This window comes from Diospyros lotus, chromosome 11, assembly GCF_014633365.1.
Source record: "Diospyros lotus cultivar Yz01 chromosome 11, ASM1463336v1, whole genome shotgun sequence".
Classification (NCBI taxonomy): domain Eukaryota; kingdom Viridiplantae; phylum Streptophyta; class Magnoliopsida; order Ericales; family Ebenaceae; genus Diospyros; species Diospyros lotus.
Window position 1 is genome coordinate 22872713 of NC_068348.1, and position 20615 is coordinate 22893327.

General features: G+C 36.8%; 1 protein-coding gene across 2 annotated transcripts in view; it reads left to right on the plus strand.

Annotated features, from left to right (window-relative positions):
• The first annotated feature begins 13355 nt into the window (after nucleotides 1–13355).
• Nucleotides 13356–20615, plus strand: part of LOC127813546 (SUPPRESSOR OF ABI3-5) — a 29780-nt gene continuing 22520 nt past the window's right edge. Inside the window, exons 1-11 of one of the 2 annotated variants that reach the window (XM_052354566.1) lie at nucleotides 13356–13650; nucleotides 15506–15638; nucleotides 15840–15880; nucleotides 16203–16968; nucleotides 17060–17131; nucleotides 17219–17311; nucleotides 17386–17465; nucleotides 18170–18326; nucleotides 18916–19000; nucleotides 19075–19166; nucleotides 19249–19317. In XM_052354566.1, coding sequence (XP_052210526.1) covers nucleotides 15591–15638; nucleotides 15840–15880; nucleotides 16203–16968; nucleotides 17060–17131; nucleotides 17219–17311; nucleotides 17386–17465; nucleotides 18170–18326; nucleotides 18916–19000; nucleotides 19075–19166; nucleotides 19249–19317 — 1503 coding nt within the window. In that variant the 5' untranslated portion in view covers nucleotides 13356–13650; nucleotides 15506–15590. The remainder of the gene's footprint in view (nucleotides 13651–15505; nucleotides 15639–15839; nucleotides 15881–16202; nucleotides 16969–17059; nucleotides 17132–17218; nucleotides 17312–17385; nucleotides 17466–18169; nucleotides 18327–18915; nucleotides 19001–19074; nucleotides 19167–19248; nucleotides 19318–20615) is intronic. The other variant, XM_052354565.1, reaches the window with a different exon arrangement.

Below are 20615 nucleotides of genomic sequence, written 5' to 3' on the forward strand. Positions count from 1 at the left end.
CAAAGTTTGAAAAATTGGCAGCCCAAGAACATTGCTACTATTTTGTAACCTTGGATACCACTATAGTTGGAGTGAAAAATTTTGAATTTGAAATGTCATTTCAACAATTATAAAGTTGGCATCCTAAGAACATTGCTGCTATTTTACAATCTTGGATACCACCCTCGTTAGATTGAAAATTTTTGAATTTGAAATGTCATTTCAACAATTATGAAGTTGGCATCCCAAGAACATTGCTGCTATTTTGCAACCCTAGATATCACCCTCGTTGGAGTGAAAAAATTTGAATTTGAAATGTCATTTCAACAATTATAAAGTTGGCACCCCAGATGACACTCCCCTTAGAGCTCTCTTAATAAAGGTACTGTCATTTTTTATTCGAATGCCATAGTAAAATTAAATATCACCTAATAAACTTTTACTTAGGTTTTTTGTTTTTCATAATTACATGTGCATAAATAATAATTTTTTCGTATAACGTTTGAGTTATATATATATATATATTTTTATTTGCTAGTCCAGAAATGGAGTTCACGATTATATTTCTATTCTATAAAAGTTGGTGCAGGAAGCTTTGAATTTTTCTGATTTCCTAAAATTTGGCCAATTAATTTGAATAATATTTTATATTTGGTTTTTAAATTATTTTTGTCCAAAATTCATTGAAAGAGACAAACATATAAATTTGGGAGGAACCTACTGCATTAGTCTAATCCCATAAATTTATATTGAATATTAGTTAGTATAAATTTACAAAAAAAAAAAAAGAATATTACTTAGTAGGAGAACTAATAAATAAAAAGGGATAGTTCTTTATTCAAACTATAAATCTATTCATGGACATGAGTGTAATTATCAAATAAATAGGGAGACTCCATTGAATCCTATGTACATGCCTTAGCCTAATTGAGATAGTGTGGACGTTTAGAGGATTTTTTATTTAAAAATCTAATTGAGATAACTCTATTTAATTCATGTTTTTTAGGATACATCTCATTTATCTCTTTTAGAATTTTATATATAAATCTTAATCTGATTAAGGAGACAGAAAATTTTACACTCACCCTGTAACGACCCGTTAGTGGGTCTAGGTGTTATGGGTATTTTAGTTTGCACATTAGAATTGTTGCCTTTATTAATTAATTGTTAAAAATATTATATGAGTTAGTAATGGGGGTAAATTAATGAAAATAATATTTGGTGTGAAAAAGTCTCGAAGTTGTAGGCTAAATGGGTTTAGGCCTTATTTGAATTAGACCATTGATAAATAATTAAATCTTAAGTGTAAATGAATTGGGTTGAACCCAAATCTCAAGAAAAGTCCATTGGGCCTTAATTGGATTGGGCCATATATTTTGACTTGGGCTTGGGCTATATATTTTGACTTGGGTTTGGGCCATGGGCATAGAGAATGGTATCTTAATTAAAAAGAAAAAAGATTAAGAAAATGGTAAAATGACCAAAATAGGTAAGAGATATGTGAATTGTGTGTCTTAGTATGAAGGGCAAATTAGAGAAAATTAAAAGAGAGATGGATTGAAAGGAGTTGGGAGACAAGTCTCCCACATTTTTTCCCTCCTTTTCTTCTTCTTACTTTCTTGTTCCCTTCTTCTTCTCCCTCTCCGGATTGTCTCTTCTTCCTCCATTGTTCTTCTTCATTAGAGCTTCAAGTGGAGAATTTCCAATTTGAAGGGTGTCTTCATCTCTTTGGATTTTGCAACCATCTAAGGCAAGTTCCCTTCCTTCTTGTTTCATACGCAAGATCTTCTTCTTCTTCTTCTTCTTCTCCTTATGATTGTGTAAGTTCTTCTTCTCTTGTTTATCTTTTAATGCAAGTTCTTCAACCTTGTTTCCATCTTAGAAGGCTTGTTTCCTTCATTTTTAAGTTGTTGCTCTTAAATTCTTATTCTCGGATTCACTGACCATGTTATGTTCTTTGGTCTATAACTCCTTGTGTTTATATCTAAATTGAGATCCGTTTATTGGGTTGTAAACTAGACATCTTAAGATTCATTTTAGACACAAGAATCGAATTTTTTTACTAAGATTTGATCATGTTATAGCCTTGTAAATCCCTGCTAAGATCTGAAAATTTTACTGCTTTCGAGTAAACTGACTTTGTTGTACTCTTTAGGGTATAACTCTCTGTGGTTATATCCGATTCAAGATCCGTTTGTTTCTGTATAAACTAGACTTGATAATATTCATTTGGTAAATTTTTTAGAATTTTTGGCTTCGTTTTGAGCCTGCAGTATCCTTGTAAATTCTTGCCCAGAATCTGGAAATTTTCTGCTCTGTTTTTGAATAATCTGTTCTTGCTTCGATTTTGGGGGTATAATGCTCTGTGGTTATATCCAAATTGTGATCCATTTATTTTTCTATAAAATAGACATCATGGGCTTCGATTCGGTATAAGATTTGAAATTTTTGGTTATGATTTGTACCCATAACAACCTTGTTGAATTCTATGTAGAATTCTGTAAATTACTGTTACAAATTCTGTTTTGTTTCGATTTTTGCGGAATATCTCCTTGTGGTTATTTCCGATTTCAAATCCAGTTGATGTTCCAGAAACTAGACTCATTAGGCTTTGATTTGGTATATCGTTTGTGGTATTTGACCAAATATTGAGCCCGGATTGGATTTTTGAAAATATGCTTGAAATCTGGAAATTTCTGAAATATGTTGTTATTCAACTCTTCCTATGTAGTCTATCCTCCCTACGTTTAAAATTATGATTTTTGTATAGTTCTTCCATTTTTTTTTGAATTATTCTTGATAACCCTCATTTTTGGATAAAAGGGTTTTATTCTCCTTATTTCGATAAATCTTGCAATATTAATTCGTTTTCTTGATGAACATTGCTAAAATCTAAATAGGGTTTTTGTGTCACCCTACATTTCTTAAGGAATGACATTTATTCATTAGGGTCTAGTGTCATGCAAGATTTGGTGTTTCTTGCATGTATAAATTTTGATTCCTTGAGATTATTATTGGGGTAAAAATATACCGTAAATATTTGTTAGGCATTTCTATAAGTATGAGTAAATAAATGTATTAAAATTTACCATGTGATCATAAGATGGTGCACACTTTAATTTATGTAATTGTGCATGTTAAGCATGATTTGAGATTTTTCTTAATCATTGAGGATTGACATGAAATTGGGATATGCATATGTGATGCATGATTATACTGATTTGCGCACCTATTATTTTGCGCGACGGCGAAGTCCGTGGGTGAGAAAGGATATCCTATGAGCGCTTGACGCGGGTGAGGTGGCCATCAACCCAGTAGGCGTGGCTCAAATTGTTATTACTTGGCCGTGAGAGCCTTGAGAATTATGCAAAAAAATTCTTTACTATTGGTGCATATGCATGAGCATGAGAACGAGTACATAAAATATGTAATAATCACGGCATGGGAAATTAATGTAAATGAAAAACTTACGAGTCGCGTTATACTAATATCTTCTCATAGAGTTGTTTATTCTATCTTGATTATCCCTGCCTTTGATTCTATATCTCCATGCTTTATAAATACACTTGCTGAGCCTGTGGCTCACCTTGTTTACTCTCATGTCATTCCAAGTACAAGTAGAGCAGTGGTTGAGGGCGAGCCCAGTGGGGCTAAAGCCCAAGGTTAGAGGTGTACAGAGACCTTCCAAACTAGATGGTCTATGTTAGTATTTGTGATGAGGGCAAGTGTGAGGAAGTTTTATGTTGTAAAATTTGTTAGTGCCCTTATATTTCATTTTTGTTTAAACTATGGTCTAAGATGTTGTAAACCTTTATGTTAGCTTCCGCTGAATTTATCTAAGGATAGTATTATGGTGTTGTATGTTATTGTTCTATATCACACTTGTGATGACCTCCTTTCGGATATCCTATACTAGCGGGACTATCCGGTAGTGGGCCACTACACACCCCATTGAAAGCTGCCATCCTAAGATTGGTTTTGAGTTTGATTTGGTTGGGAAAAGATTTTGAGTACATAGCTCCAATCTTTTCCATCTTTTTGTAACATGAATGGCATATATACCATCTTAAATGAGGCTATAACTTGAAAATTGTATTTAGTTGTTGCAAGACCATGACATGTATTTTCATGCCTTAATAATAAGATTAGTTTTCTATCTAAACTTGGGATTGATGTGTTTGGTTATTAATAAAGAATGAATATATAGACATTGAAAGATAAACAGACAAAAATACATGTGATAAATGAGAGTCTTGTACATAATTTAGTGTCTACTCCAAAATGTCATGAGCTAGATGGACAATCGATTAGAGATCTATTGTCAATTCTAAAAAAACTTGGAAAGCAATAATGTAATGCCCACTCTTTAGTGTATTATTTATCTTGAGAACCTAGAAAATATTCTTTTTTTGCCCAATAATTTTCTTGAATTCTCTTCTTAGTCCCTTAATTATTAATAAGACAACTAATCGCAATATAGATTAAACCTATAATAATCATACACATTGACAAGGTTACATTGAACGAAATTTAAATGAAATTCATTACATATCTCAAAGTAAGGTCCATTTAAATTTAAATAAAGTTAGTTTAACAATATTGAAACTACAATTCATAAAACCAAATTCTAGGTTTCCTTTATTTTTTTTATTTGATCATATTCTCTGTTTTTGTTTTTTTTGAATGAACTCAGATCACTTGTTAGCATGTGGAAATATATCAATTAGGTGAATAAGATTCATGGTATTCACTTGTTAAAAGGTATTTTCCTTATATACATGAATAAGATTCATGGTATACATTACTATTTTATCCTTTATGGCTAACAAAGTGACGGTGGTCGTCATTCTATTTGGAGCAATGTGTTAATCACCCCTTGCTAACCAATACATCCCTTCCTTATTCGCCAAGTGGTAGGAGTAATGATATGGCAATATATACATGTGTGTCATGACATTCAATTTTTCATGAAATAAGTAACAATTTATACATCATGCTATAACATGCATAAATTTAATGTTACACATACAATTTATGCAATTTAAATGTGCACAATTGTAATAATAAATAAATTATAGGTTAATCATGAAATTTTAACAAAATTTGAGGATAAATGCATAATTTCTAGAAATTATCAAGTCTAAGTGCAATAACTCAAAAGTTGGTGGTAGAAGTGTCAAAGTCATAAACTTTTTAAAGAAAATTCCACTCGTATCCTTCTTCCTTCTTCTCAGACTCTACTTTCATTGTTGATGAGTTCTCCAACTAGTTGCTAGAAAACACTTCTATTTACCCTACCAAAGCCTTTCAAGTTATCATTGACCGTTGTTATCCCACATCTTATTGCTAGAAGCGTTGAAATCACAAAAAGAAGTTGTTCACTGCTACTTTATCGAAAAACCACTATTTTGGTCACTGAAAATGTTCCAAACTTACTTTCTCTCCTTTCACGTTTATGATCCCAATTATGTTTCAAAATTGAGAGAAAGTTGTTGAATAATAGTGTTCTGTGCGTTTGTTTTTGTTTTGATTCAATCTAGGTTGTCTTAGTTTTTACGAGTTTGGTTTTTGTGTTTCAGTAAAACATGGTCATGTTACCTGGGCTCTAGGGAATTGGTTTTGCATGTTTGGCTTATTTTTATATTATTTTCCGTCATATACAATTCTATTAATAATGGTATCACAGCCAAATTGTTCTCTTTAAAAAAAAAAAAAGAATAGTAGTGCACAAATGGCTTTTGAAATTTTTTTACAGCTAGCCATTCCACGTTTTGATGGTCACTATAATCATTGAAGCATGCTGCTAGAAAATTTTTTGAGCTCTAAGGAGTACTGGCATGCCATTGAATCTAGTATAGTAGCACTTGCTACTAGAGTGACACTTACATATGCATAAAAAACAGATGTAGTTGAATATGGTGTAGTAGCACCTATTGTTGGAATAACACTCACAAATGCACAAAAAACAGAGTTGGAAGGGATTAAAGTTGAAAATTTTGAAGGCAAAGAATTACTTGTTCCAAGCCATTTATCGATCTATCTTGCAAACTATTCTCAGCAAAGAAACTTCCAAAGATATTTGGAATTCAATAAAGAAAAAATATCAAGACTCTTCTAGAGTGAAACGTGCACAACTTCAAGCCTTGAGAAAGGATTTTGAGACTCTACAAATGAAGGATGGTGAATCTATTACAAGCTCTTGTGCACGAACAATAAGGATAGCCAATAAAATATGATTCCATTGTGAGATAATGAAAGATGTTGCCATCGTTGAGAAGATATTACGTTTCTCGGCACCAAAGTTTGAATATGTTATCTACTCAATTGAAGAATCCAAAGACATAGATGCACTCTCCCTTGATGAACTTTAGAGATCCTTGTTGGTCCATAAATAAAAGATAAACCACAGTTCAACTATAGATGAGCAAGTTTTAAAGTTTTCTACCTTTATTCATTCCTCAAACGCTAGAGGAAGGGGTAGAGGTAAATGAAGAAGAGTTCAAGGAAATAGAGATGACAACAGGCAATGATTATTAATTTCAAGACAAAGGCATAAAATGGGATCAATAATTTGATAAATCCAAGGTAAAGTGATTTAGATGTCAAAACTTAGGTCATTATCATTCCAAATGTTATACTAAGTTGTCTAATGATATATAAATAAAAATGAGATAAATCAAATTTTGCATAAAAGAAAGAAATATAAACTTTGTTGATGAAGGTTCAAGACAATAAGGAACCTCAGTTAGATGTATGATATGTAGATACAAGATGCAACAATCACATGTGTGGAAATAAGTCTTCATTTTCTTACTTAAATGAATATTTTCGTTTTACAATAAGTTTTGGTGATTATTCTATTGTGAATGTAGTGGTAAAAGGTGATATTAATATAAGAACCAAGAATGGTTTTGTAAAAACAATTTCTAATGTTTTTTATGCTCCTGACTTGAAAAGCAATTTGTTAAGTGTTGATTAATTGCTAGAAAAAGGTTGTATAAAAGGGTGCTTGTGAGATATATGATCATTCTAGATGAGCTATTGTTGTTGTTCAAATGAATTCAAATAGGTTGTTTCCATTAAAGATCAAAAGTACTCAAACCTTGCTTTATGGCTGAAATAAAAGATCCCTCATGGCTTTGGAATTTTCGCTATGGCCACTTGAATTTTTGTGGATTAAAGACTCTCCAAATTGTTATTTCTTCCCAAGCTTGTGAAGGATGTGTTGTTGGAAAACAACATTGTTCTCCATTTTCCTCAAGGAAAGTCATGGAGAACAAAAAATATCTTGGAGCTAGTTCATTCCAACATTTATAGACTAATTAATAAATCCTTCTTCTAAAGGGGGTAAAAGATACTTAATTACCTTCATTAATGATTATACTCGAAAAACTTGGATTTATTTTTTGCAGGAGAAATCAAAAGCTTTTAAAAGCTTATGAAATAAGAAAAAAATTAAAACTCGTCATATTGATCAGGTGGAGAATACTACTCAAAAGAATTTGGAAACTTTTATGATGATCAAGGTATTTGAAGGGAACTTACAACTGCATATACATTGCAATATAATGGTGTATTGGAGAGGAAAAATAGAACAATTCTCAAAATAGTGAGAAACTTGCTAGCAAGAGAGAACATTACAAAGGAATTTTGGCTAGAGATAGAAAATTGGAGCATTTATGTGTTGAACATAAGTCTTATTTTTTTTTTATTCAAAACATGACATCGAATGAGGCTTGGAATAGGCATAAACTAGCTATAGATCACTTTAGAATTTTCGGTTGCATTGTTTATGCACATGTCCCAGATGATAAAAGGAATAAGCTTGATGATAAGGGTGAAAAGTGTCTTTATCGGTGTAAATGAAGAGTCCAAAGCATATACATTTTATGTTAAGCTCAAGGGTAAGATAATATAATTTTGATGATAACAAAATTTATTTTATTGAGTTAAAAATAAAAATAAAGAATTTCAATCAGTTTAATGTAAAGAAAAAATGAAAATCATGCCTAAGTAACTTAAGTCGACAGATGGTTAAGCTTAAGTCGATTGAAATAAGGCAGTAAGTTGGTATCTAATCTTGCATAAGTTCAGTCGACTTAAGATGACTGAACTTAAGTCTACTGAAGTTAACTAGAATCTTAGCCTCTGATCTTAAGTCAACCGAGCTTCAAAAGTTTCTAGACAACTTAAGTCGACTGAAGTGAGAACTTTAGTCAATCGAAACTCAACAAACATCACAAATAGACTTAGTCTCTTAATTCTTTTTATGCATGTTAAAAAATAAAATCAGATAGATGTTATTCTCATATTCTTCTTTAAAATCATAATTTGATAAGTTTATCTTTCCTATTTTAAAATCTCGATCTACCTTTACATACACCTCGGTAAGGTTCTCGTTATTTTGTTAAGACATGATGGTTGGGGGTTTCCTGAAATTGCTTAAGTATAAGTGTTCGCGTTGATTATTGTAATTATCGACGACGAGTTCTTTCGAGCATACTAACCTGCGAGCTGGGAATACTCTGGGACTACCTAGACCTATGGTCGGACGATTCATTCTCAAGTTATATTTTCGAAGACTTCTTCTGAGTCAATCTCTCAAGCTAAGGTATATGGAAGTTTTCTGAAGTTGTTTTCAAGTTATATCAAGAAGATTGGTTCAAGAATTATTATACCAGGACTTCGTTAGAATTTAAGTTTAATTGGCTTAAGTTCATGAAGAAATATGAGGCAACATACACGAGTACAAAAAATGCTCATTTTTATTGGATCAAGCTCGTATTACAAAAAAAAAAAAACATATGGGAGTCCTAGCTAAGAGGGACGGCTGCTTTAACGGGTTCGACCTCGCCTCGGCAGGCTGGACGATAGTAGACGAAGTCGGTTGAGGTTCGACGACCCCGGCTTGACAGATCTCGGCAACTTCCATAGGATGCGCCTCTACAGTTTCACCAAGCTGAACCTCGACGGCTCCAGATGGCTCGACCTCGACTTGGGCAGCCTGCGTCGCGACCTCAGACTAATCAAGCGGAGTGGCATCATCAGCGTCCTCTGCGGCCTCAGCACCGTACCGTTTCACCTCCTCGACAGCCTGCGCACCAAAGAAAGAGAAATCCATCTCGGGATGGTTCACCCAAAGGGTGTATAGGAACGCCAAACAGGTGTCGGATCTGACTTCTCGGCGCAGAGAGTCCATCCGCGCTCCCACCTCCGCCTTGATATCGTCGATGGTCCTCTTCGCAAGCTGCTCGCATCGGGCAGCTCGATCATCCGCCTGACTCCGCTCCTCTCTTGCCGTCTTCAACTCTGCCTCAGCCGATTTTAGTTGGTCCTGAACCTTCCGCAGCTCCCTTTTCGCTTTATTCAGCTCGCCAGTAAGCCCGGAGTTGGCGAACTCCCACATGTTCTTCGATCTGCAAAGCTCCTCGTCGGGATCTTTATTTTTCTGAACTTCCACCCTCAGGCGCATCTTGGAGCCCTCCACCTCTTTTTGGGTAGTAAGGAGCTCAACCTGGAGAGCTTTCTTCTTGTCCGAGAGCTTCGTTATTTCAGCTTTTTGAGCATTCTTCCCGTCCTCAAGCTTCACTATTTCAGCCTGAAAGGACGTGCTCACCGTCTGAAGCTACTCCTCAAAATCCTTGTACTGAGCTCAGAGCTTCATGGCAGTAAGGGAAGCTTGTGAAAGAAGAAAGGAGAAAGGTTAGCTCGTTAAAAAGCATACTAAGGAACCAAGGTACGAAAATTTTTCACTTACCACCAGGCTATGACGGGCCATGAAATCGCAAAGAGGGATCCTTTTTAGCCTTGAGTCGTTGAGGGGCTTCGAGGTCGTGCCCAAGAGGTCAGGCATAGAGTCCAAGAGGGAGCTAACATAGACCTCTCCTGGCAGGGCCTCCAGGGCTAGCTCCTTCTTAGGGACCCTAGCCCGTTTAGCCCTGATGTCCTCCCTCTGCTGCGGCTGGTTAGGTCTCATCTTCGAACCCGCAGTAGGAGTATCTCGAACCCCCGCTGCGACCTCCTTCCCACGAGCCCCACTCGAACCGTGGTCGCGGGAGGTAGGGGCCCGATGCCCTAGCTGCTGATGGGTTTGCTTTTACTGTTGCGGTTGGTGGGGCAGAGCTCTTTGTCACCGCTCCTGCTGATCACCCTGCGGCTGTTGAGTCTGCTGTTGTTGTTACTGGGGACGCAATTGTGGCTGTGACTGCTTCGACCTACCTCCCCGCAAGCTAGAGCTCGGGGTTGTGGACGAGGTAGTCCCCGATCTTGCCCTAGATTGCTTTGGTTGGAGGAGGTTAAGGTCAACCATAATTCTGCCTTGATCGGTTTCCCCTCTTGCGCTGCTCGGCTCTGCGACCTGGAAGGCAGACGGGAGGATCTTCGCGCTAAGTCCCTAATGTGATCTCCCTTGATAGTCTTGACACCGAGGGGAGGGGCGAGCTCGTTTTTGCAGAGAAGCTCGTCAGAAAGCTCGAGAACCTCCGAACTGGAACCCGCAGCCACAAGCTGGTTGAGCACGTTGGTCTCCTCGACTGATAGAATTGGCTTTTTGCCCCCGAAATCTGCATTAAAGAATGAGCAGGTCAGATTACGTACGTAAAAAAAATAAAAAAATAAAAAAAAGAAGAGGAATGACCCACGCAAACTAGTATTCTCTTACCCGGAGTCAGTACCAAGTTATAGTTTCTGAGAAGGGAAAGCGAAGGGCAAGACATGAAAAACCAACTGGACTTGTAATCGCCCACATTGGACTTCCCCTTCGCTTTACCTTGTGGAAGAGCGGCCTTATACGGGGAAGGACGAGCTGCGAGGTAGTACAGCCCTTCTTTGGCATTTTTGAAGAAAAATAGAAATTTTATTAGTTTCGGCGAAGGAAGAGGAAGTTTATTTTTGAGAAAGAAGACGACCAAAGAAGTGAGTTGGGCATACAAGTTCGTTGTTAATTGAAAGGGGGCGAGCTTGATGTCGTTCAGAAGGGCAATAAGGTATGGAGCTACAGGAAACTTAAGGCTAGACTCAAGGTGCTGGGGGCTAATGGCTACAAAATTTGATGGTGGATAGGCTGCGTGGGAGCTCAAAGCAGGGATGTATACTCGACAACTCTTGGGGAGACGAAACTCCCGAGTACAAGCCATCACCTCGTGAGGTTTGGCTTTGGATGAGAATCTCTTGAAGATCGCGCGTCCAGTACTCCCTTCAGCGACTTGATCTTGGACTTCCAGCTTGGTTTCTAAAGAGGTCAGGATGACGACCTCCTTAGATCACGAGCTCGCACCCTCAAAGTTCTGACCCTCTATGATAAGGCAATCTTCGAGGTTCGAAATGTCGTTTTCCCCTACGATATGGTTGCAGCGCTTTTGACCTGAATTTTCGCGATATTAGTTGGACATCTACAAAGGAAAAGAAAGAACAGTAGGGTCACAAGTCACAAACCAGACCTCAAGAAACTAGAAAAACCGTAAAAATACCCCTTAAATCTTTTAGGCCGAGCGCTTTGCAAAGGGGTGCCGCCTAAGGCGGAGGGGCTGCAGCCGCAAGCCCGGTATTCCACGAGAAACTAATCCTAAGGTCCTTGTGCCCGAAAGCTTAGTGAATACTGAGCCAACCGACTCGCGTCGTTTCCCCAAAAGATGAGGGCGACATCGACAGGATCAATAAGGCCAGAGAAACCACAGACGACTAACCGACAATGGAAAGGCCTCACAAAAAGGAAAATGAGAAAATGAAGTCACAACAAATTTACCAAACGCTGGAGCTGGGCAGGAATGGTCGGCGTTTGAGAGCACGGCAGCAATGGAAGCCTCGAGAGAAGAAGATGAAAGCAAGAAGGCAAAGACTGAAGAGGATTTCAAAATAGCGTGAAATAGTGGAATGGAGGACATCCCCTACCATTTATACCAGTAGCCCGGTTGACCCCAACCGTCAGATCAAAAGATGACTTACCGCATGCTTTGCATCCAGCGGCCGCATGATAGTTTATGGGTCCCACAGGCACAATCATGCATAGTAATGGGGGAACGTGTGCACTAAATGCGCTACAGACAAGGCGTGCTGCGTAGAACGACGAGATTCAAAGTAATTGGGCAGAAGTCGGAGGGATGGAAGAACAACTGGCACGCGTCAGCTCCCAGTGCGAAGATCGCACCATGAACTGAGGGGCTTATGTTATATGTATTTCCTATATCACTCCACATGGGCTAGACTCGGTCCGATGGACTGGCCCAATCACCCGAAACCAAGAAGGCCTAGACGACATCGCCAAAGAAAGTCCAGCTACCATCAAAATTCGAAACTCGTAAAGCGAGCACTTGGCGAACTCTTAAAAAGCTCCAAGCGAGCTCTCGGTAATGCTCTTCAGTTCGCTGGACCATCTAGGTCGTTGGCCTAAAATCTCTAGCTCGCATAAGTGACAAAGTTGTTGAGAAGTCAGAGGTAGGGTCCATTTACTTTATCTGAAACAGCTCATGCTCCTCGTAATGGGGATCCCACTCCCGATTTTGTGTAAACGATAAGGACTATTTGTCCCCTATTATGAAGTTTTTATATTTCTATATATTATCTAAATTATAAGGACCCCTCAGTACAAATAGGGGTTAGAAGGACAGAAAGGATAATGAGACACTGCCATTCTGAAGGAATAATCAGAGTGCGGTCGTGGAGTAGGCATCATTCTGGCCGAATCACGTAAAAATTCTGGTGTCGATTCACGTTCGAGATTTTTGTTTTCTTCTTCTTGGCACTTTAGACTTACTCACCGCGGCCCAAGATGAATCGGAGTTGGCTGAAATTGAATGTCGGCAAATTTTTTCTTCCAAATAGACCTTATATTATTTCCTAGCCTTGTTGATTATTTACTGGGTTTTGTCAAAATAAATAAATGTTAATTATTGTAATTTGATAGCAATAATCATATATATTAAATTTTGATTAAGAATTTGATATAAAATTGAATAAAATATGTATACTAAATTTAAATTCAACAGGATAATAAATATCTAATGGGATGAATATAAGGATGGAGGGCCAAGTACATCAATCAATTAGTACAGGAAAGATACAAATAATAGGATTGGGGTATAAGTAAGAATGAAATAATATGATTTATAGTTTATTTTAGGTTTTGAAGGATAAATTTTAAAAGAATTCACATAGGGGAATGATACATTTAATTAGTAATAATTTAAATTTTTGGAAAATAAAAAAATTAAGGTCAAAATCTTAACATCAAAGTTATGTAATGGTTTATTATTTATATATATATATATAAATACGGAATTATATTATTTATATATATTGGTCAAAAATACTTTATTTTTGCATTTGGCCATAGCTACCCGATGGTCCTATCCCAATACTTTATAAATTTCCAGTCTTCACCGTTTTCATTGTATTCTAGGGTTTGCTAGCTCCACCCTGCGAGTCTGAAAGAACGGCTCTCTCTCTCCCTCTCTCCCCTTTTTCTTTCTGCGACGAACTGTTTTATGCCTATCTATCCTCAGCCTTTTCACTTTGTGTCTACAATCTTCGATCTGACCTAATTAACCAGAGATCGGTCTCTGTTATCTTTTCTGTATATTAGTGAGACATTCGGATTACGCAGGGGCCACGTCGCTGACCGGAGATATCCAGGAAGCATCCGGGCTCGGATTCAGCGTAAGATTGCAAAACCACGTGTGTATTCTTCAGTTTCTTGTCCGTTTTGTATCTGTCCATGCCATGTTCTCTGGTTTAATTCGTCAAATTAGATTCTGGATGAGTGATTTTCCTTTTCCTGGCCCAAGATTATGCAATTTCTGATATTGTAGAAGTGAGTTCGAGTTTCAGGATGTTGTATGATGAAGACGCAAGTTTTCATTTTTCGCTCTTTACGGAAATTTGGACATGTACTTTTAATTTCGATCTCACTAATAGGGGGGCTTAGCTGGAAGGATTTTATGGTGTATTGAAATCTTCAAATTAATGTTAAAGGCGAAGCTTTTAGAGTTGGGAAAATCTTCCTTGCTTGAAAAATATCATTTTAAACACTTACAGTAGTGGCAGGAGATGCGCGGACATGGATAGCCAATTCCATGGGTTTGGGCCTTTTGGTTACTATGAATTAAGAACGTTTCAGGGAATGTTTCCTCTGTTGAAGGTTTTGATTCGCGTGGTCCCTTTCTTTTTTCCTCTTTATCTTGTTATATCTTCCTTTTCCTCTTTGGGTTTGGATGCATGGAAGAGGCTGCTGATTGCTTCTACAAAGTGTAACTTATAAGTTGTTTACAACTCTTATTCATTGGTTGGAGACCATTTGTGGTACAGTATCTGCACTTGGTTGACTTGGACATGTTTGAATTTTCAATGATTATATAACTTTACATTTTTTTAAATGCATGTGGCTCAATGTTAGATAATGGGAATGCTTACTATTCATTTATAATTATCTATGTTACTGCTCTTGTATATAATTTTTATTTAGCACAAGCTTTACAAGTTATTAATACATGGTTAATTTCATGCACGTGAGTTTTACGCATATAACAAATACTTTTCTCAAGTATCTAGGGTGTGCACATTATTGTATTGGAAATGTTTAGGGGCTGCTCAGTTGTGGAAAACTGCCCCAATTTTCCAGAAAATTACTCCACAGAAAATGGGAAAGTGGAAATCTTGTCAAATACAAAAATTTCTAAATGGAAAATGGAGATTTGGAAAATGTGGTTTTCCAAAATTGAACTGAACTTTGAAAACTACAAAAATGAGTTTTCTAAGTTTTCCTTGTTAATTTGGAGATTTAGAAAACATAGTTCTCCAAAAGTTCTCCGCAAATCATCTTCATCTCATTCTCTAAAACAAGTTACATAAAAAAAAAAAATTAAAACATCTCCCCTTTTTTGAATGTATATTCTAATTTTCTGGATTGGAAATTAGTTTCTGTATTTCTAACATTTGAACATATTCTCAAAAATTTTCTACAGAAAATGAAAACTAGAGATTTTATATAAAATTGAAGTTGGAAAACTGGAAATTATTTTCCACAACTAAACAGCCCCTTATTGTTTCCTGTATATATTGACCTTTTATAAATAAATTTACATGTTGACTAAATTTTCATGTGTTAGTTAAATGACAGAATACTTTTTATGTTATATCATTCATTTAAGTGAATGTGTGGATGTAGTAGTTCTGCTGAAAGGTTGTGTGGTCATTGGTTAGGCACTTTCTGCCCTGTTGTTTCACTCTGAATATTATACCTAGCTTGCATTAGTATAGAGTGGATCGAGTTGAGGTATTTTTAAACCTCTCTTCATCCCACTGATTATACTTTGGATTACATTTGATGGTTTCTGCTATCAAGGGCATCTAAGTTTTGCGTTAAGAGAGTTTGAAGATGGATGTTTCTGGGAAGAACTATCTATAAAAAAAAAAAGAAAAAGTTTCTGGGAAGAATTTCATATTTGAGGATTCCAGTAAAGGGGAGGCCATGTTATGCGAGTTGCTTTCCTGTTCAGTAGCATAACTGTATCTGTTTGTGCATCAATTACAGGAAAGTTTTCAAACTTCCGCTCCTGAAATTTCTGAACAATCATCAAGAGCTTTGTAGGGGAGAACAACTTCAGGCCTTACAAGAAATGGATCCTGGTCGCTTTGGTCTTCAGCAAGGATGGGAAAATAACAGCGTAATTGTGGTTTCCTTCTTAATCACCTATATCGGATGATATACCAGATTTAGGGCTCATGTGATTGTCCATTTTTCATTTGGCATCTCATCCTTAAAGAACAATGAGAGAAAGCTGTGGACAGTGAGGATGTGGAATGGATTTGCGTACCTCATACATGCTTATTAGTTGCTGACATAGCTTATTCTCTTGAATCCACAGGCTTTGGAGGGGTATGGTCCAGTCCATGAGCCAAACTTCCGGTGAGTGCTTACTGATGCTTGTGAAACGGTAATTAGCTGGTTGTTGGTAAAAAGCTTACTAGAAAAATCTGCTTACATGTTTTTTTTTTTTTTTGTGTGTGTAATTTATTGCTATTAATTCCATGTTACAGTTTACCTGACTTTTATTAATGTGTGACACATTTCTTTCTTCCTTTACTTGTGTTCTTTCTTTGCTGATGCATGGTAAAAGTGATAAGCTCATCTTCTAATTTTTACTCTCTTCTTTTTCTGTATTCTCCATATTCTGTTACATCATTGTTCTTTTTCTCCTCTTTGTCTCTGCCTCATGCTCTTTTTGCAGGGTTGGTGGTTCATATGATGATAGGAGGTTTATTGATGAAAGATTCTCAAGGGATAGTATCTACTCCCGGAATGCCTTCCATCGTGACATACTGGAGAGGGAGAACTATCCACCCCCATCTGCAATTGGCCCATGGCCGCAAACCAGAAGGAGAAGTTATGAAGAAGGATATTCACTTGAGAGGGACTCTAGGCGACATGAGAAGCCCTATGATTCATATCGGGACATAGATGCTTTCCATGAAGCTGACAAATATCATGAGTTTGGTACATTTCAGGAATATGAGAAGTTCCGAGATGGCTATCATGGTATGGACAACTACCATGATCATGGATATGATAGGTCCACTAGATATGGGGGACGTGAGCGTGATGATTATGCATATGATGATTATGATTATAGATCTCGTAATCCTCATCAAAGTCGGGAGGGTCGGGAGGATAGCCATGAGAGGGATTACGATTATGGAAGGCATAGCTATGATTCTGATTACGATAGAGGCAGTAGGAGAGGTAGCAGCTGGAGTCGTCGTGAATCACGTGACAGAGATCGGGACAAGCGATGTTTGAGTAGGGAAATAGATAGGAGCCCACATAGAAGGCATGAGCGTTCTCGGTCTCGAGGACGCGATGATCGTCCCAAATCAAGGTCTCCTCGGGGTCGAAGTCATGGTCGAAGTTATCGAGAGGACAGCTATGATGATGGCCGTTATGAGAGGAGTGAGAAACGAAGGGATCGTGATCGTCAGCATGAACAGAACTCTGTGGTATGATAGATTGTGCAATGCTAGATATTGCATGCAAAACATATCCAAGTTATTATATTCAAGGGTTTGTGTTAATGCTGTTTTCTTGCAGGTTCCATCAGCTACTGTTGTTGTGAAGGGTCTATCGCAGAAGACAACTGAGGAAGATTTATATCAGATTCTTGTACTTCTCTACCCAGTTGATGCCATTTTTATTTGGAATGCCTCTGCTTTATCTCATTGTTGACGTCATTACTTCTACAATCAACAGGCTGAATGGGGACCCCTTCGTCATGTTCGTGTGATCAAAGAACGGAATTCAGGCATTTCTCGAGGATTTGCCTTCATTGATTTTCCTTCTGTGGTATCAACTAAGCATCCTTCACTATTTGATAGGCTGATTATATGTGTATCTTAGAGCTGAATTTTGTCAAACAGGGGGCTGCACGTGCGATGATGGATAAACTTGGAGATGATGGTTTTGTTGTGGATGGTAGGAAGCTCTTATTTGAGTATAGGTATATAAATTTTACTTTCAGTTTATGTCATGCTTCAATTTTACGCAAAGTTCTTTTCCTAGCATTGTTGTATGGGCTATTTATTTTCTTGTAAATATTTGTTAAATTCTTTGTCTGAAAAATTGTTTTTGGTTACTAGCTAATTAATTTTTAGTGACTTCCCTCAGTTTCCCTTCAGAAAGAAAGGTTTTTTTGGCTGCAAGTTGGCTAGTGGTGTATATTTGCTTATGCTCTCTCTGTGACTTTTTTGGAGGAAATGAAGCACATTGAACAGTGATTTGGGAAAATTTCTATAGTATTAACTATGTAGAATTATAAACTCTGATGCTTTTCTTTATATTTTTTATGACCAAATAATGCTTTCACCTTATGAAATTTGAATCATAGTTATTCTTTTTATTCTCTCTGTGTGTGAGGAATTAGGGATTGTATTCTTCTTAGTTCTTAGGTCAGATTTTCATCGCATGTATGCTTGTGACATTTGATAATATCTCATGTGCTGCTGGGAACTTGTCCTGTGGATGTTTTTTGTTTGTTATCACAGTTAATGTATTACTTGTGTTTTCTGCCCATTGGAAGCAGGATGTTTTCATCAATTGTTCTTTATGCCAACCAAAACTATTTCAGTGGCTTGTTTGCAGCTTTATGCTTTCACATATAAAATTCTGGTTTTTATTGGAATGTATCACTCTGCCATGTTGCAGTAGCAAGCCAACAGGGGGTTCTGGTGGACCATCATTTGGACCTGATAACACATCAAAATCTGGCCATGGTAACCACAGAAGTGTCACAATACCGTCTGATTGGATGTGCACCATCTGCGGCTGCATCAATTTTGCGCGGCGGACATCATGCTTCCAGGTTCTCTCTCTCTCTCTCTCCCTCAGTATACACTTTACGTAACCGTATTTGTTTCAGAGTATATGCTTTGGCTAACATAATTGTTTTTGGGCTTTTTGCTCTCTAAAATTCTGGTGTTTTTGTCTAGTACACAAATATATATGCTTTACGGAACAATGTTACTTATTCAGCAGCCAGAGTTTAAATTTGCAGCACTCCGAAGTCTGGTGCTTGTTTCTGCTTCAAAATGTCCATGCTTTACATACTGGTGTCAGTTATATGTGAATCATTTACCTATCAGTTATTCATGGTTGGTTTGTAAATGAAAACTACTTCAATGAAACATATAAAGAGTGAATATTTCATTTTCTGTTAACACAATAACTTTTACTTGTTTTTGGTATAGCTGGACAAATGAGTTATACACATTGTGACTTGGGAGGTTAACCTTTTGGCTTTAATGGAAGCCATTTTGACATATAGATACTTGGAGCATTTTAATGATTTATTTCATTAAGTTAAAAAATTGCTACCCCAACATTAAATACTCAAGGTACATTTAAGAAGTAATTACAGATGATTCTAAACGTATCATCACCCTTTCCAACAGTGTAATGAGCCACGAACAGATGATGCTCCACCAGCAGATATGGCATCATCAAATCCTACTTCAATGGGGAAGAAAGGGGAGGCAGGTTAGTTTTCTGATGCTTTCACCTGGTATACACTAGGGTTTTTCTAGACAAATTGCTGATTTGTACCTTGTTAGGTCCCACCCATGTTTTGGTCGTCCGTGGATTGGATGAAAATGCTGATGAAGAAATGCTTCGTTATGAATTCTCCAAACATGCTCCAATCAAGGTAAAACAAGCTGGAGTTGTTACTTGAATGTTGTTTGTATTTCATTTGAATGCTCAGTAGTTTTACTCATTTTATATTGCAGGATCTTCGTCTGGTCAGAGACAAATTTACTCATGTTTCAAGAGGGTTTGCTTTTGTACATTTTCGTACGGTAGGTGTACTTTGGTTATTGATTCAGTTGAATATGGGCATGATCAACTGTATTGGTGTTATGCTACAATGCTAACTAAATATGTGGATACAGATTAATTTTCTGATTAACATCAACCTCCACATGCTTTTTTCCCCAAATAATACTTAACAAGGGATGAAAGCAAGGCTATCAATGGTTGCATTCTTAACCTTTTAGATAATTATTAATCTATAGTCCTCTGATTTGCTTATATTTTTTATGTATAAGATTTTATCTTACAATATATAAATGTGATAGTGCTACTACAGAAGCACAGAAAAGAATAAGATTGTCATCCCTTACAATTACATACACATGATATGAGCCTATATGTCAAGCAATTCAAAGCTGACTAATGGAGGGGGTTATTTAGATCCCCCACAACACACTGTACCAAATATAAAAGAATCTGATCTTCCCTATTGGAAATGGTTGTGTAACATTCTGTAAAGTTTTTAGGTCTTTTTTCTTAAGCTGTTTGACATCAAGGAGAGGGGCTGCATGTTTTTAAGTAACTCTGGACGCAGAACAAAGACTTAATTCTCTTTTTTCCTCAACTGCTTGACATCAAGCAGAGAAGCTGCATGTTTCAATTTGTTCATCCTAAAAATTCAAATCTCTAACCTGCATCCAGTGATGTGGATCGGGCACTGACTGCTGGAATATTGAAGTAACTGTAGATGGAGAAGAGATACCTAAATCTCTTGACTTACACTAGTAAATAGATTCTGTTTTCTCCTACACACAGATCAATTCAAGTACTTTGTTATTTCTTTTATTTTTTTGAATCAAATTATTAAAATGAGAATCTTTTTCATGCCATGGTCACTTAAAAGGAGTTGACCAATTTTCTTTTAGTAAGAAGATCAAATTAAAAAGTGCACCTGATGTCTTATGTGATAGTAAGATTTTGTTAAAACGGAAATAAAATTTTATAAGATAGCTAGCTATAAGACTAGTTTTGTTGTATGGCATAGACTAGTTTTGTTAAAATGTTTGTAATGGAGATAAGGATGTGACAATGAACGTGTGACTGTATAAGAAAAGATAAAATAAGAAAGAGATTATTCATAATAAGATTGGAGTGACTCCTATTTGAGATAATATATCTAAGATGTTAACATGATTTGGTTATGTGTGAAGAAGATCAACAGAGGCTCCCATGAGGTGAGTATTGATGGATTGGAACAAGTCTTTTAACAAAAGAGGTAGAGGAAGATCAAGAAAAACTTGGGGGGAGGCTCTTAGGTATGACATGTGTTATAAGGCTTTACAAA